Here is a 17,605-nt window from a genome sequence, read left to right on the forward strand (position 1 = left end):
GAGCACATGGTGCTTATTTTCTTATCAGCTTCTAATTTTGTGTGAAATAAAGTCAACTCCAAGTATGGCTAAAAAAAATCTCAATTTCTTTCATTATTTTCTCCTTTACCCTATGTTCCTTTTAGGAACAAATTTCCCTTACCTGTTAAGTTTAAGAGTACTTTTAAAAACCTATTGGTTCTAAGTTTAACTTTCTATCCCTGTTCACACAAAGTATTTAGATGGAAAAAATAAATGTAATTGGAGAAATGGGAAAAAAAAAACAAAACAAAACAAAGCCTTTTTTTTTTTACCAAGTGTTCTGAACTGACTGTAATTGTTGAAAGCAAATCATTTTTTTATCTTCATAAAAAAGAACTTTAAAAACAAACCTCTTAAATGGGAGTGAAATAACGGCAAATGTTTGATGAAAGAAAAAGCATGCCTAGTAAAATACATCAGACGATTTTCAGACTCTAAAATGTCCTAATAGTTATACAAATTCTGTCTATTTCCTGAAGGAGCACTGCCAACAGGTAACGTCTTTGAAAATGCTTGAGGACAAAGGATCCCTACCAGTAATCCCAACCCTGCTAACTTTGAAACTTTATTAAGAATGAAAAACAGATATTATGGCACCAACTTGTCTACCAGAAAATAGCAAAGCAAATGTAATAATTGCCTGCATGATGCACTGTAATATCAATTAAGTTGGGTGTCTTTGATTGAGTCTTATTAGGTGCTAAGCCCCAGGCCCAAACCCATATCTATTAGGTGCTAAGCCTATGTGGGTGTGAAGCCCTCAGGGACCTAAGGGAGGTTGCTAAGACCAGAGCCAATAGTAAGAGCTTAAGTTCTGGTCACTCAGATGACATTTGATGACAGCTAAAGAGTGCATAAAAAGAGAGAACAGAGCTATTTGCTTAGGGCTTCCACTTTTGGAGGTATGCTGACATGGAGACTCTGGGCAGCTGTAGTTAAGAGCCCTCCAGCTTGTAAACCCAGATGTTCGGACTTTGTTAAACTCTGGTAACTATGAATTGAGATTTGAATCAGACAAGGTCTGTCTGTTGATGTTTGTAATTTGTTTGTATTTGCTCTGAAGTTCAGGGTGCTAGCTTTTCCCCCTGAGCTGAGTGAATGATATTTGTTTGTTGGATTAAAGTAAGATTGTTAACTCCTTAATGTTGCTTTCCTTAGTAAAGCAGATCAAAAGAACTTGGGCTTGCCACGTTCTTGTTGTTGGGCTCGTGTTGGTGTTTTACCCCCCATAGCAGCTGCTAGCCGAATTGCTGAAACATGCATACAAAGCCAGCAACTCCCAAATCATTCATATTTATACCAACTTCATTTTGCTTGCCTTTCCTTTATAATTTTACCATACATTGATGTGAAGTATATAATTTCTTCTTGGACTGTATCAGTTCCCATCCAGAGTCATGATTACAGGACTTCCTGTCTCATTGTGCAAGTCTATCTTTAGCATCTTTTTGATAATCCTTCCTCATACATCAAAAAAAAAAACAACCAAGATTTTCATCTTCTGAGAAGTTAAGTATCAACTGAAATGATCTCTTTTGAGTTAGCAATATAATTTTTACAGGAGTGCCTTTTACCCTCCTCTAAAAATTGATCTTTCATGGCATGATAATTTTTTTTAAAAAATCCCTAAATTTAAAGAATACTTTATTATAATTTCTTATGCAATCAGCAAAAAGTCAGAAGTGGATTTTAAGACTGGTAGAAGGAACAAATGGTTTTATGTATGTAGTGGAATTCACGTTTGGTCTTTAGAAAATGTCAATTTTCTAAGAAAGCTCAAAATATCCTTCCAGTCTTGGCCCAAAGAGTTTAAGTTATAAAAACCTGTGAAGAAGACACTTCCATGCCACAGACAGTATTATGTTTGTTTTATTTTTGCACCTTTATCTTAAAAATATATTTAAACAAGAAACAAAGATAATATTGAATCTGTCCATAAACTTTGTTGTCATATTTACAGTGTTACATTGCAAATAATATTCCATTATACACAAACTAAAGACTGTGCATTACTGTACTCTATCTTTAGGTAATTTCATAATATAGTACATAGAGCTTGAAGCTATGCAACATTTAAGCTTATAAAAGCTTAAGGAAAGAGGTACAACCTTTATCATAAGACTAGTTTTAAAAAGGTCTGGCCTTAATTCTTGGCTAGATTGTTTCACTGAAACCATTCTTTTGTTAAAGAAAAATGCCCTGTATTAGGGATGAGAATAAGGGTTCAAGTCACCGATGGATTCACTTAAACCATTAAAAAATAAAGAACCTTTATCATTAATTATTATAATAAATGTAGCACAACCACTGTTCAATCATATAAACAACTAGCTATGAATTCTGTTCATCTCAAACTTAACAGGAAAGATAGTTGCTATAGTTTTAATAAATCAAAATGTTTTTCCTGCAAATTTAGCTCATTTTTGTAAACATTGTATAAATTTTATGATGTTAATTTAATCATACCTGGTTTTTATTTGCACAATGAGGAAAAGGAGATTCTATTCCATTGGGGGAAACACACACACATACCTGCTCACATAGTCACGCCCTTACACTATCACACACTCATACATCACTAAAAGTAGAGACTACAGCAGCACTTGTGTCTCAAGTTATGGTGCACATGGTTGCAATAAGAATGATAAAATGAGAATAAAATACCCAATTTCTGTTAAAAAAAAACCAGCTCAGGCCCCCAAGTGCCATTTAAACACTTCATGCTGAGCCAGAGGGTTTCAGTTCACCGAGCTCTCCAGGCGGCAAACTCCTCCTTCAATTGCCACTGACTGTCCCGCCACAGCACCAGGAGGAAGTCTTGAAATGTGAGTCTGTGAAAAAAAAATGATGACAATGTAAGTAGTGCTGCAACCACTACAAAAAAGAGAAAAAAAGAACTTGATCTGGCTGTGATTGTCACTCTTATCACCTGATGCGTCTGCACATCGATAGGGTAAAAATAACTCATGTCAATGATGATCACTGCGATGTTGCAAGCTACTGAAGTGCATTATGGATCATCAAAATAAGATTAAATGGAGTTCAGTGCAGTTGTGCAGGGTCCTGTATGAAGGGTGAAGGATTCTTAAACATCAATCCACAAGCATTAACTAATAGGCAGCTATTGAAGGGTTTTTAGTGGGAGAGCGACATGATCGTGGGACAGTTCAACGACATGAACAGTATAACAGAAGAACAGGCTGGAAAGGGGAAGAGTCCTGGTAGAGAGTAAGCACTGGGGCAATGACAGGAATAAGAAGAGGCAGATACAAGAATAAAGCCAATGGAACTTAACAACTGGTTGGCTTTTCAGTAGGACACTGAGATAAGAGACAGAGAAGAGTTTCTACGGGCATCACACAGACACAGCTATCAATCTCTCAGGTCATAATAATTTCAGCCTACAATCCCATACGTATGATCTCTTCATAATTCTCTGAGGCAAAAAACCCATTCAAAGAGCTGTCAACATTTAAAATTAAAAGCTACACAATGGCTAATTCTTAGGGGACCAAAAATATACACATGAAGCCAAGTATGTAATACTAAAGGTCACGAAATATCAAAGTTAAACTTTTGATATATTATGATTTAAGGCCCAAGCTACAACTGTGGTAGTAATTTGGGGGTTCCAAACACACATCCCATTCAAAATTAAATTCAATAAACTTTTTTTAAGGGTGGTACACATTTGTGATTTCATCAGCATATGTAACCCCTGATGAGTAACACTCTCCACTAATGCAGATCCACAACAGGTCTGCAACTTACATTCTTCAAATGGCTTGGGTCACTGAAAGGATCTAATTTGCTCAGGGTCAGCATGGTCATTACATGTCAGAGGTAAAACATGAACCCAGGTCTCCCAGACACACTCCCCAAGCACCTACCATGTTAGGTATTGGAGATATAAAGACCAAAACGAAACAGTCTCTACCCTTATATTCTACCGGAGGGATTTAACATGCAAACACAGAAGAAAATACAAAGTATATAGCAAATAATTCAAAGTAATTTTAGGAGTTAAAGAATACTAATATAGGGAGAGGGAAATTTATTTACACCCGTTGTCTGGTATGGCTCCTTTGCTTTCTATTCTATTCTTTATCTACAAAAATAACACTAATTTCATTTTGAAAGTCACCTCTGTGCAGATAATTTCCAAATCTATATTCTACCCCAGCCTTTCCTCTAGCCTTCAATCACATATGTACAATGACCATCTTGCTATCTCCATATGAATGGTTCATTGGCACCTTGATTAACAAGCATAAAGCTGAACGCGGTGGCCAAAAAAGAGGATGTTACCACAGGCTGCTGGAAGAACAGCATAGCTTCCAGTGTCTAGCGAGATGATAGATTTGAGGTATTCTGCTCTGTTCAGACATCTGGAACGCTACACAACAGTCTGGGATGCCACATTTTAGGAAGGCTACTGATAAGACTGAGAGCATACAGAGGAGGATAATTAGGATGATAAAGGACCTCAAGATTATGCCATATAAGAATCAGTTGAAGGAAATGAGGAAGTTTAGCCTACAGAAGAGAAGACTTGGGAGGATGTGAAAAAGATTTCTTCAAGTAGTTAACGGTTGTCACATGGAAAAGGGATCAGATTTATTCTGTCCTAGAGGGAAGATCCAGGAGCAGTGAGGCAAAGTTAGGCTTGAGGTAAAGGAAAATTTCCTAATAATTAATGCTACCTAAAAGTGGAATGTGTCACCTTAAGAGGTTCTCCCTCACTGAAGGTCTTTGAACATAGGGTCTATTTATTTGCTGGACAGGGTTTAAAAAGGATTTTTGTTAAAATGTGAGTTGCGTTCGATGGCCTCGCAGTCCCTTCTAACTTTGTGATTTTGTGAACTCACCGTCTCCCCTCTCACTTCTCTATTTCTGTTGATCCAACACTAATTCATTAAGCATTCTAGGACCATAACCTTGGAGTCATCTTTGATCCTCCCATTCCACATAAATTGCCACATTCAATCATTATTTCTGAGCCTCTGCACAATATGTTTCTATTCTCACTGTAACCACCCTGGTTTAGCCCCTTAAATTCTTCTTTTCTGTAACAGCCTCCTAAACAAGTGCTGTATTGAGACCTACCTATTAAGGGAGATCCATAGGTGGTGGTAGGGGAATGAGTTTTTGTCCATTGCTGCTTTCAATGTGTTCATGGCACCAAGCTAGCCCAGGGTAGGTATGCCGCAAACAAATTAAATCCCAGCCCATGTGTCCTAGTTTATACCTAAAGAAGGGGACCACAGAGGGCTCCCCAGATAAGTCAGGAAAAACAAACCTGATTCTTTGGTGTAATGGTAATGTAAATGGGAAGATCTTTCCCATCTATTAATAGGCTCATGTGACCTGCTTAAGTCACATGGAAGCCTAAGTCACATGAGTTTGGGTCACATGAAGCCTGTGGTGGGAGGAGCTTGCTGAACCAGTGGAGCAGGAAGGGGTGGAGCAGAGCTGAGAGGAAGTTGGTCAGAGCTGGAAAGGAGAGAGCAGGCAGAGGAACTAGTGTGAGTGAGAGAGGGAGTGATTTGCTTGAGGGTGTTGTTTGTGGGAAGGCTTGGGGAGGGCGGTGCCCCTGCATTGCCAGTGTATATAGACTTCTTTGTTGCTGTGATGGATTTGGCTTTCTGGTGTTTGAATAAATGTTTTGGTTCTGTTTTCCACGTAGAGAGTCTGTTACATTTTGCGATTCAGAACTACACTTGTACATTCATAGCCACCACAGGTGCTGTGAATATCACATTGGTGCTACATTTGGGGAAAGATCATGCTGACAGCATGCAGGGAGTAATGCATCAGTCACATATTAATAAGGCACAGAGAGCATGGAGGCAGATGGCACTGCAGTAGAGTGGGAATAAGGTGGAAGACAGATGCAGAGGGCAGGAAAGAGATGGAGGAAGGAGAGGGGCATGTAGAATGACTTAGGTCACTGCAGATTGGAGTGGGGAGCACTCAGGCAGCATGGACCTGTGGCAGATGTAGGAGTGCTTGAGGGTCCCATGGCCCTTGGGTCCCATTCTTATAAGGTTCAGGTGGTAGTGATGGCCTCTTATTTATACCATCTTGAGGTTTACTTATTAACATATCAATATCATCTCAAAGTTATCAATTCCAGCTTAGACTTCCTTAATTAGCATAATATTTCTCTGATTTTGCTGCTCATGTCTGGAGCTTATCTGTAGCTTGTAGACTAAGGGGCCATTAGTGGGGCCTAGCTGGCTTCTTCTAATTTAGCACATCATTTATGGATATGGCTTTAATTTAGGAGGCAGTTTTGCTGCTATGTTGCCCTTTACACTCTTAATCTCTATTTCTTATTTATTGTTACCTTACAGTGGCTACTTACATATTTGCTTACTATACTAACTGGTGGAGTAGCGGGGGTCCATAACAAGGTAGTATTTCAGCACAACAGTTTTATTGTCTTTAGTCTATCTCCTCTCCAATTCATCATCAAAATATTTATTAAGTACCTACTATGTGCCAGATACAGTGCTAGAGATATGAAGCTAAAAATGAAATAGTCTCTGCCATCAAGAAGATTATATTTCTCATGTGGCTTTCTGCATAATCTTCATAATGTATCACTCTAAGCACTTCATAGAAATGTTCAGAAACCTTTCATGACTACCCCATTCACTGCTTAGGAAACTAAAATATAAACTTCAGAAGCTGGCCCTCAAGATCCTCTTGAATTTGGCTGTCTAGCCAACTATTAAAACTTCATGTTAAGATTAATAACATTAATAATAATAACAGCATTTATATAGTACTTTAAGTTTTGCAAAATACCTTACAAATATTATTTAATTTGATCCTTACAATCTTATAAAGAAGTAGTATTATCCTCATTTTATAGATGAGAGAACTGAGGCAGAAAGAGGTTAAGTGACTTGCCCAGGGTCACACAGTCTAGTAAGTGCCTGGGGTTGCATTTGAACTCAGTCATCTACACTCCAGGTCCAGCACTCTATCCATTATGCCACCTAACCTCCAGTCAAAATAAATTATTTTCCACCTCCCATCTCCTTTTTAATGTTGCCCTCTTCTATATCTATGGTTTTCTTCATATCACTAAATAACTGGAAGCTACATCCCCTTTCCTCCTCTCCATGTCTGGCTGAAGTCTCCCCCTTCCTGTAAGACCAAACTTAAGTGACACCTCCTTCATGAAATCTTCTTTGTCCCCTGCAAATGAAAGTGATTACTCCCTTATGAAATTTCTGAATGAAAAGGAGACATCCAAGCAAAGTGCTTTCAACTTACTTTTTTTTTTAAATAATGATTGCTTGACTATTTGTCATTCTCCTTCCATTAGACTGTAAACTTGAGGGTACGGTCTGTAGTCTGTCTTTCTCACCTTGTATATGGTAGATGCTTAACAAAAGTTTGTTGAATTGATGAAAACTATTTCTCAGAAAGTACTGATAAGAAGAATGGGGATGCTTGCATTTTACTAGGAAAAGGTACAAAAAACTATTTCCAAACCAGACTGAATGCAACATAAGAAGATATCCAACCATTTGGGCAATGTAATATAATCCCATTATTAGCTAGCAAATGCATTGCTGAATTCCAGAAACATCAAATCCTACTTGAATGTCTGACAAGATAGTCACCTGAGGCAGCTAGGTGGTGCAGTGAATAGAGCACCAGCCCTGGAGTCAGGAGGACCTGAGTTCCAATCCAGCCTCGGACACTTGACACACTCTACTAGCTGTGTGACCTTGGGCAAGTCACTTAACCTCACTTTCCCGGACTTCCCCCCTCATAAAAAAAAGATATGTGTAGATATGATCATTGAATAATGAGAGTGAATAAGTAATGCAGCGAAAAGAATATGAGAGCTAAGAGAACCAAGGACTGACTTAGTTAGCCTATAGTTACTAGGTATGAAGAGGAAGACCATCAATATAAACAGAGGAAGGGCAACAGGAAATTGAAGAGGAGAATCAAGGTATTATTGCAGGATAGTGGATGTCTAAAGAACAATAATTTTAAGCAAAGAAAAGATGTTCATTAGTTTCAAATGCTGTAGAGAAATCAAGGAGAACATGGACTTGAGAAAGTGCCATGAAATGGGCACAAAGGTCATTGGTGACCTTCATATATAAGGACAGAAGGCAGATAGCAAGCAGTTAATACAGGAAACTAAGAATATTATTTTAATTGATTAAACAAATCATATAAAGTATCAAATACTCTGTTCACTCTCTTAGTCATACCAGCCAAGGGCAGACTGTCCAAATTCTTCTTCTGTCCTCAAACACCCCATCATCAGTAATAAATACAAACATATCTGATGCCAACTTTATAAAACTATTTGATCTTTGTAAGCCCTAAAGAAACTATTTGATAATTTGCTAACTATACATAGCTACTTCAATGGATTCATGAGCCCATTAGTATGTGTAATTCCCCTAATGGTAGAAATCACAACCCTTCCATACCACCTTCTAATCATTTGTAATTATTGTCCTTTGCGTTTCATAATGAGGATTTCTCCACCACTCCGGAAGCCTTTTAGTATTTCATGAGTCCTCGTGTAACACACAAGCCATAGATCTGCTATTCATCACTTTCACCACATGACTAATCCATATCCTTTTCTTGCCATACATATCCCAGATGATGTCTGTTACACTGCTTCTTACGCACAAGCTATTAAGAGGAACGTGTTATCACTTACCTACCCACCTAAAGCATCTTTCCATTGCCCTTTGGGTCACATACAACTTTGATTCTTCAGTAATTATGCGGTCCCATTTGTTCTTTAATAGTTAACAGGGAATAATCAATCAATAAGCATTTATTAAGCATCTATGCTTGCTAGGGATGGAACTAGTCATTGAGGATAAAAAGGGAAAATATTTGTCCTTCACTTTCACTAAATGACCAGCACACCTACTTCTTTTTGTAAAATCCTGCTTCTTGGATGGAAGTCAACTGTTGTTAATATGCTCCTCTCTCTCTCTCTCTCTCTCTCTCTCTCTGTATGTGTGTATACACACACACACACATGTATATACTCATGATATTCATCTTTCCATTATCCTTTGGGTCACCTACAATTCTGATCCTTAAGAGAACATGGTACTTCATGATTCATAGTTAAATGCCATCACTGGGACATTAGTGATTGGTGTTAGAGAGATGGACACTGGCAGTAGAGAATAGCTTGGAACTGTTAACCTATAGCTAATATAGTTAATTTGGGATCAGCTATTTTAGATAAAATATTCAGAAATGTTTACTTGTAGAATGAAGAACATTTCTTCTAAAAGAAATACTGATAATATTAATTAACTGTTTTTAATAAATAAGTTACATTTCTGTTTTAAAATATCCTTCAGAATTATGACCAGAAAAAGGATCTCTTTGTAAGTGAAGTATCATGATTGGTAGGGTTAATGAAGCATGGGGTGGAAGGCAAGTATGATAAAACAGCAAGATCTCAGAAGATGTGGGTTCTTCTCCAGAATTAGCCTGGACAAACCTCCTCAACTATCTAGGCTTGCACTGTTTTCTACTATGAAACGAAGAGGTCTGGATTAGATGATCTCCAAGGTTTCTTCCAGATTAAAAATTCTGTAGCTCTCTATGTGGTGCAGGAGGGAGAAATCCAAAAAGAACAGTGTGTTTTTGTCTTTAAGTGTTTCTGGTATGGTAATCCTCCATTGGCACTGTGAATTCCACATGACTTGTACATTAAGTCAAGCAGCCTAGCAATCAAGCAAGGCACAAACAGAACAATCCTGAAAACCAAATAATAGCACACATCTTGAAAATTGTTAGGCTATGTAACACTGCCTTGAACTCATATGGCACCACTGATATGGGGCTTAAAACACTTGACTCATTTATCATTCCAACATCTCTTTGAATGAAGTAGAAGTAAAATCTCCATGGCATGGAAAACTTAAGAAATTTATACAACGTGCCACAATTAGTAGCCAAGGTGACATAGGCCTCAGACTTGTAGATTCTTGGGCCAGTTTTCAGGCCACTAGACTAAGCTACTTTGATAAAATGATGTCCATCCAAAATTAAAATACAGTAAAAAAAGTAAAAAAAAAATTGTATCGGTACAGTTCTTCATACCATGTCTTACTTTAGGCCACAATGTAAAACATGTTCTGAGGGGTATAGCTGATAGAGTGTTACACTTGAAGTCAGGGATTTGAAATCTGAATTTGAAATCTGCCTCTGACATCTGCTAGCCGTGAAACCAAAAGTCAGTTACCTTCTGGGAGCCTTAACTTCCCCATTTGCAAAGTGGAGAATACTTGTAGTACCTACCTCATGGGGTAGATGTGAGATTCAGATGACAATGTATGCACTGACTCTGGGTTGAGAAGGCTTGGTTTCAAAACCTGCCTTACTACCTGTGACTTTGGGCAAGTCACTCCCTTCCCTAGGCCTTCATTTCCTCCTTTCTAAAATACAGGGGTGGGACTATATGGCTTCTGAGGTCTCCTTGCAGTTCTAAATCTGTGACACTATGTCAGCTCTTATTATGAGCTGATTTTATTTAGCTTTTCAGTTTTCTATTTTCCTCTTGTCCTGTTAACAGCAACGGCAACCTAAAAGTATAATTCTGAGTTCAGTCTGACAAATCATAAATAAAAGTTTGAAGAACTGACTCCATATTATAATCATCTTGTTTGTAGTTCCTACATCCATTTTAAAACATGCACTCCTCAGTTCAATGCCATGTTAGAAACAACAGCAAATGGTAAATGGTGAAGAAGCAAAAGAAAACGCTTTTAGCAACGCAGATAATCAAATGACATAATACGGACTCTATTAAAGGAAAAAATCTTTGTATGTTATTTGCATACAAAAGTCACATCCAAATATTCCTAAAATGAACTTCTAATGAGTCGTCCTGATATTTGATGAAAAGAGTATGTTGTTTTAGGGTCAGAACAACTTTTTATGACTTCTTCCCACTATGCCTTGTACTATCTTTAAATCTACAAAGAAAATATTCCTTCTTCTGTCCTTAACAACAGACTTGAAAGATGCATGAGAGGACAGACTACGTTTAGTTCAACAGATATTCGTTAAGTGCTTGTGATACACACACAGAGCTAGAATAAGACATGGTACATGCCTTCAGGGGTTTGCAATCTACACAGTATTTTAAAAGATAAGCTGTGCATGCAACTAAAATGCAGAGTAAAAATAAATTTCATAAACCACATAGTATGTAATACAAATAGAAGCCCTAATGAGATAATACATAAATCTATGTTTGGAGTAATGGTCATGGTTAAGGGCAGAAAACAGAGCTGTGATTTCATTGGTATAGAAAACCCTCAATTGAAGAAATTCCCTTGACCAATGAAGGTTGACAGCTTTTCTTTAGCTCACACTCTGAGAAAACTGCCTAGAGCGCTGAGAAGTTATCGAACCTGTCCACAATCACATGGCCAGTATTTGTCAGAGATGGATCTTGAACCTAGGTCTTCTTGGCTTTGAAGACAGTTCTCTACTACACCAAACTGCTTCTCAATCGTCACTAAGTCTCTTTAGTATATTGAGTTCTGGAACTAATTCCTTCTAAAAGAAAAGGCCAGCCCAGATTTGGCTATGAAAATAAAACAAATTGCTTCTGAATGTCTATGTTAATTCTTTGTTTAATTATCTGAAGGAGAAAATAGGATTTATTCAGGAGACCTATGATTGTTTTTAAAAGATGAATTTTAGAAAATGATCAAGATGATCTCATGAAATCTTTATGGACTTGTCCTTTTCTCATATCTGTCCCTGATAAAAGGGGGAAAATTAGTCCACATCTTTCTGCATTTTCCTAGAATCCAGTTTCTATATCTGATAGAGGCAGCTAGGTAATACAGGGGATAGAGTGGTAGGCCTGGGGTTAGGAAGACCTGAGTTCAAATCCAGCCTCAGACAATTATTAGCTGTGTGACTCTGGGCAAGTCACTTCACCTCTGTCTGCCTCAGTTTTCTTATCTATAAACTGATACAATAATTGCACTTACATCCCAGGATTATTGTGAGAATTAAATGAGACAATATTTGCAAAATATTTTGCAAACCTTAAAGCACTATATGATTGCTAGCTATTAATATAATAAAATTAATTTGACTAGTCAATGAAGCTATCTGTGTGATGGTGGTGGTAGGTGTGTCATGTGTGTGTTACAAGGAGAGGGAAGCATTAAGTGTAGTTGCAAAATGCTAAAATTTTCCAATATTTACCAACCTCTTTTCCTTGCCCCAGATGACAAAGTTAGAGGTAGGAGATAAAGTATAAGGAAAAATGCAATGAAAAATAAAATCATAAAAATTTAGAGTAGAAAGGCACCTTACACGAAAGACTCTAATTACCTCACTTTTCATATGAAGAAACTACACCTGACCAGAAAATTTAACTGACTTGTGTAGGGTCACTGAGTCAGTTAGTGGCAATAACTAGGACTAGAAACCATATTCTAGATCTCTGTCTTATCTTTTCTACTACAGCACAGTCTCTCTCTCTCTCATAAGTTATATCTTAAATACGGATTAAGTGTCTGGACTGTGTAAGGCACTATATAGATAACATGTAAAAGGCATACAAAGTCAAAACAGCTAGTCAATTCAGTTTTTAAAAAATAAATCCATTTGGCATCAAGTAGATAAAACAATCAGCTGAATGATTTTTTTTTTGCTTTTTAACAAGAGGAAATTTTTGCTTCATAGAGACACAGAATAAAACTAATCTCAAGGATTTTAAATGCTATACATATATTACACTTGTACATACACTATACTCTAAATATTAGCAAGAGAAAGTAACATCAGTCTTTAAATTTGCTGTTGACATGAAAACTAAAGTTAGATATTTTAAAATTAACCTTTAAATTCTGAATGTCCCCAAAGTAATTCATTATTTCTGGTTCTACAATATCTAAATTCCATAAATTATCATAGGCTCACAGTATTTATAAAAGGAAATTCAAGGTCACCTCGTCCAGAGGTGTCAAATATGTGCTACAACTAGATTAAAAATGTAACTGGGAAATATTTAACCAAATAAATATGAATATAACAGATCATAGATAACATTAATATATAGTTTTTCAAGTCTATAAGTGGCCTGCAGTGATCCTTATGTATGGTTCAGTGGCTCTTATTTCTATTTTGGTTTGATGCCACTGACCTGGTCCACCCCACCCCAAGTTTTACAGATAAGAAGGTGAGACCCAGAGAGGATTAAGATCATACAGCTTCAGAATTCTTGTAGTACTTGTAGTACCTTCCTAAAATTTGCCTCTAATCTGAATGTATTTTTAGTATTACACACAGACAAATCATTTAACTTCTCTGCGTTCCAGTCAACTAAAATTTATCTAAGTTACATATTGGTTGCAATCTGTCTTGGAGTGGAGGGTTCTTTCACTAACGAAAACATAGGCCCTTGATGTACTGTCATATATAGTTGAAGCTGTGTTACCCAACATGTTGAAAGCAGATGGTTCTACCACTACTCGCTGAAGTGTAAAGAAGGATACCCACTTAGAAGTGCCCATGCAACTGTGGCACAAACAGGCCCAGGGTCTTCTCCTTTGGCACCAAAGTGAGGAGCTACTTGGCTACTGCTATTTAGAGTGATCCCAAATAGTGTTGATGCTGCTTCCAGATAGCTGTAGCTCTAGCTTTCATTGCTAGGAAAGATTTTATTTGTGAGACTTAAAAATGTTCACTTTTAAAGCTTTTGAGTTGGTGAGCTGTTAGACAATATGCCTTCCACAATAGCTTGAGAAATGTACTTTTAATTTTAAAAGAAATGAACAGCCTACGACCTATCAATGTTTAAAACATTATAAAACAGAAGACTACTGTTTGTATAATTGACTGCTTCCTGAGAATTCTGGTTTAGTGTCAGAGAAGAATTTGAGGGTGGAAAATAAAAATCATCCACAAACTCTTTGAAGAAAGCTTTCCTTATCAAAATCGTCTGTCTGCTTTCTTTTTGTGGATCTGACATGTGCAATGACAAAGAATTTTTACAAGACTCGTTTTGCTCTACAGAATGCCTTCCTCAACTCAGTCAAAATGAACATTTATAAGTGCTCCACATTAGCCCCCAGTTGTGACTACAAAAAGAGCCCAAGACTCCCAGCTTGTTTCCCTGTAATACGGAACCTTCTTAGAAGTTGTCGTGTCTGATTAGGAATGGGTTTTAGGGACTTCCAAGTCTAAAACAACAAATGCAGGACTATATAAAGCTTTTACTCCCTAGGGATCCAAATACACTAGCAACAGTAAACAACAAAGTATAAATGTGAGAGATTCTGCATGAAAATCACCTGTATCACCACAGGACTGTTGATCAGAAATGAATTTTAGAGAACAAAGAATTCGACTTCTTTCCATGTGAGCAAAGTGAGGCACAGAAAGATTAAGTTGCCCATTCTAGGTCAAATCCCTAGTTGTTGGTTAGGACACAAACCCATGTTTGCTAACTTACCACACATATTGCTTCCCCCACACATAGGCCATATTGCCTCCTTTTGTAAGTACCCATTTTCAAATTTCCCTGGCTAGAACTAGCCTTATATTACACACATATTCACTAGGTTCTCCTTAGGGGAACCTGGAGGGATAAGTGGGTGTAAATGTATATATGTATGTACGTATGCATGCATGTATAGATACCCATACAGTCTTACACACACATATATGCTATGAAACCAGTTTACTTCTCTGCTCAATTTTGTTCAAAATATTTGGTTAAATGTAAAGGATTCAGGCCATTTAAGAAAGCTGTTGCAGAATCTACGACAATTTAAGAGATGAAGTCATTGCTAGTAGTAACAGGCTATTAGGGAAGTGATTAAATAGTGTATAAAAATTAAATTGCATTCAGTTCTAACTAAAGAGAAAAAAGTAGAAGGAAGTTTGAGGAACTTCTTTCCCCCAGCCTCAAAAAAAAGTTAAAATGCAAAGGCAAACAGTCAGAAAAAAATATTCAAACTAGTTATGATGGCCTTTATATTGTCGGTGGCATCAGGCCATTATGTAGCTCTTTCTCTTCCTCTTTTACAATGTGTGAAGAAAGGAAGTAGAAACATTGTGCAACTAATTCACTGTTAGTAGAGCTCTAAATTGATCCAACCATTCTAGGAAACAATTTGCAATTATGTGAGAAAAGTCACCAAACTGTTCATAGCTTCTGTTCCAGAGTCCCCACTGTATGGCAGGGCATGCATACTGAGGAAGGTAAAGAAAGAAAAAAGGCCTCAAAATATCCACAGCCAAATTTGTGTGGTATCAAAAAACCTGAAAATAAACTGAGTGCTTATTAGTTGGCAAATGAGTAAACAGACTGTGATATATGAATGTAATGGAATATTATTACATACAAATATAAGAAAGAGAAGGGAAGACTCATGAACTGATACAGAGTTAAGGCAGAACAAGAACAATCTACATGACTACTGTAATGTAAGTGGAAAGAATTCTAAGATGAAGCAGAGTGCTGATAATGTTAATGAACAATGCTGGCCCTGGAAAAGAGCTGAGGAAGCACCTGGCAAAAGAGCAATGAGTTTGGATTCATAGTACCTTGGTTTGAATCACAGTTCTATCACTAGGTTAAGTCAACAAGTATTTATTTATTAAATACCTACTATGTGCCAGGTACTATGCTAAGTGCCATGGATAAAAGAAAAGCAAAAAAACAGCCCCTCCTGTCGAGGAGTTCACAGTCTAATGGGTTAACTAACTACCTATGTAGCTGTGGGGAAATCATTTAATGTCTCTGTGACTCAATTTCTTTATCAGTAAAAATAAGAGCATTAGACTAGAAGACTTCTGAAGTCTCTTCCAACTTTCAATCTATAATACATGATCTTTCTGGGAGAGAGGTAGAAGACTCTAGATATAGAATGTCACATATATTGTTAGATGCTATTACTGTGTTGATTTGTCATTTTTCTTTATTATGAGCCTGAGTACAGAGTGTGGATATCCTGAAATGGTTGTGATGTAAATCCCAAAGGCATCCACAAAACTTATTTTTTATTTCAAGAAAGAAAAGAAGGAAGAAAGAAACTGCACTGCAAAGGAAAAAGTTATCTTTATTGGCCATGGGAATTTATATAGCCACTAGCACATCACCTTCGGCATGCAGCACAGTGTGTATGCATTCTTATGTGTAATAAGAAGCACCCAATAAATACTTGTTGAATCAAATAGACCCACTTTGGGTAAGGCAAAAAGATAAACAGCCTGAGCTTGATGCTTACCACGCAGATGAGTCTAGATAAACTTTTGGAAAAAGCTTTTGATTCCAAGGGTAAGTAGATAAAAGAAAGTTAAGGTTTAGTGAGAAAAGTACCAAATTGTGCTCAGACCAAGTTTTAAAAGAAATGAATACCTAAAATAATAGTTTTTTTAAAAGAAATTATTACTTAAACTTTTAGCAAAGAGGTTATTTTTAAAATAAGGTATGAAAAATTCACAATAATAAATCTGTAGGGAGGTCTAGAGGAAAGAGGCATATTTGACTCAGGCAAAGTCATTACTTGTTAAGTTTGGCCCAGATGGCTAAGGCAAACTAGTTAGAGAATATCCATGAAAGGTTCAGTTTTTTTGAGGGAAAAATAAATCTCTCATAAAGGCTGAATTTGCAAACCTAAAGTTATAATGATCATGTCATAATGCCTAAAGGGCCTGGAGGGTAATACAGAGGCATGTTATTCAGTCCAGAAAGGCAGGCTGTTAGAACCTCCGCACAGAGGTAATTGCCAAGATTCTACCAGTTCAACAAGACCGCAGGGAGTCTTTGCATGTACTAAAGACACAAGGGAATGAAGGAAAGTGGTCATTTCTGGAGGCTACAGACCTAAGTGGGTCTACATTCATGTACAATCTCCATAGTACTTTCTAACACAACTTTCACTGCTTCAAAAGTCATTGATAAAATGAATCAATTTCAAGTAGCAGGAATGACATATCTGCACCGAACATATCAAGAACAGGGGATGGAGGAGTCAAGCTGTTTTTTTTTTTTAAATTTCCTTGAGAATGCCAACACTTAAAGAAGAGGGGCAGTAACCTATCCAGGCATTTCTGAGTAACACATTTAAAATGATTTTTAAAAATCTCCATGTAACACATACAACATGAAATCTCGATGATTAAAACAAAAACAAACCAATAACCCTAGACTGTGCCAGTTTACTGTGCTGAAGCACAGGTCTGATCATGTCACTGCCCTAATCACAAGCTCCTTGGACTGGTACTTTAAGGCCCTCCACAATCTAGCTTCTACCTTACTTTCTAGCCTTATCTCATACTACTTTTTTTCATAAATTTCACATTCTAGCCAGACTGGAATTCCCATTCCCCTAACTTTGACTTCCCCTTTTCTGCCTTGGTGAATTCTCACAAAACACTCTATATGCTTGGAATGAATTCCTTTTCATCTCTTCTTTTCAGAATCCTAGTCAACATTCAAGGCTAAACCTAGATATCATCTACTCCTTGAGGTCTCTCTTTGATCTCATCATTGTTATGTTAGTGTTCTCTCTGTCTCTCTCATTCT

General features: G+C 37.1%; 1 protein-coding gene across 2 annotated transcripts in view; it reads right to left on the bottom strand.

The window, feature by feature from the left end:
* Window positions 1–1,898: 1,898 nt before the first annotated feature.
* The window catches only part of TASP1 (taspase 1), a 286,585-nt gene continuing 270,878 nt past the window's right edge, over window positions 1,899–17,605 (bottom strand). Inside the window, exon 13 of one of the 2 annotated variants that reach the window (XM_036748085.1) lies at window positions 1,899–2,852. In XM_036748085.1, the coding sequence (XP_036603980.1) occupies window positions 2,760–2,852 (93 nt within the window). In that variant the 3' untranslated portion in view covers window positions 1,899–2,759. The remainder of the gene's footprint in view (window positions 2,853–17,605) is intronic. The other variant, XM_036748086.1, reaches the window with a different exon arrangement.

This window comes from Trichosurus vulpecula, chromosome 3 (assembly GCF_011100635.1).
Source record: "Trichosurus vulpecula isolate mTriVul1 chromosome 3, mTriVul1.pri, whole genome shotgun sequence".
Lineage (NCBI taxonomy): Eukaryota > Metazoa > Chordata > Mammalia > Diprotodontia > Phalangeridae > Trichosurus > Trichosurus vulpecula.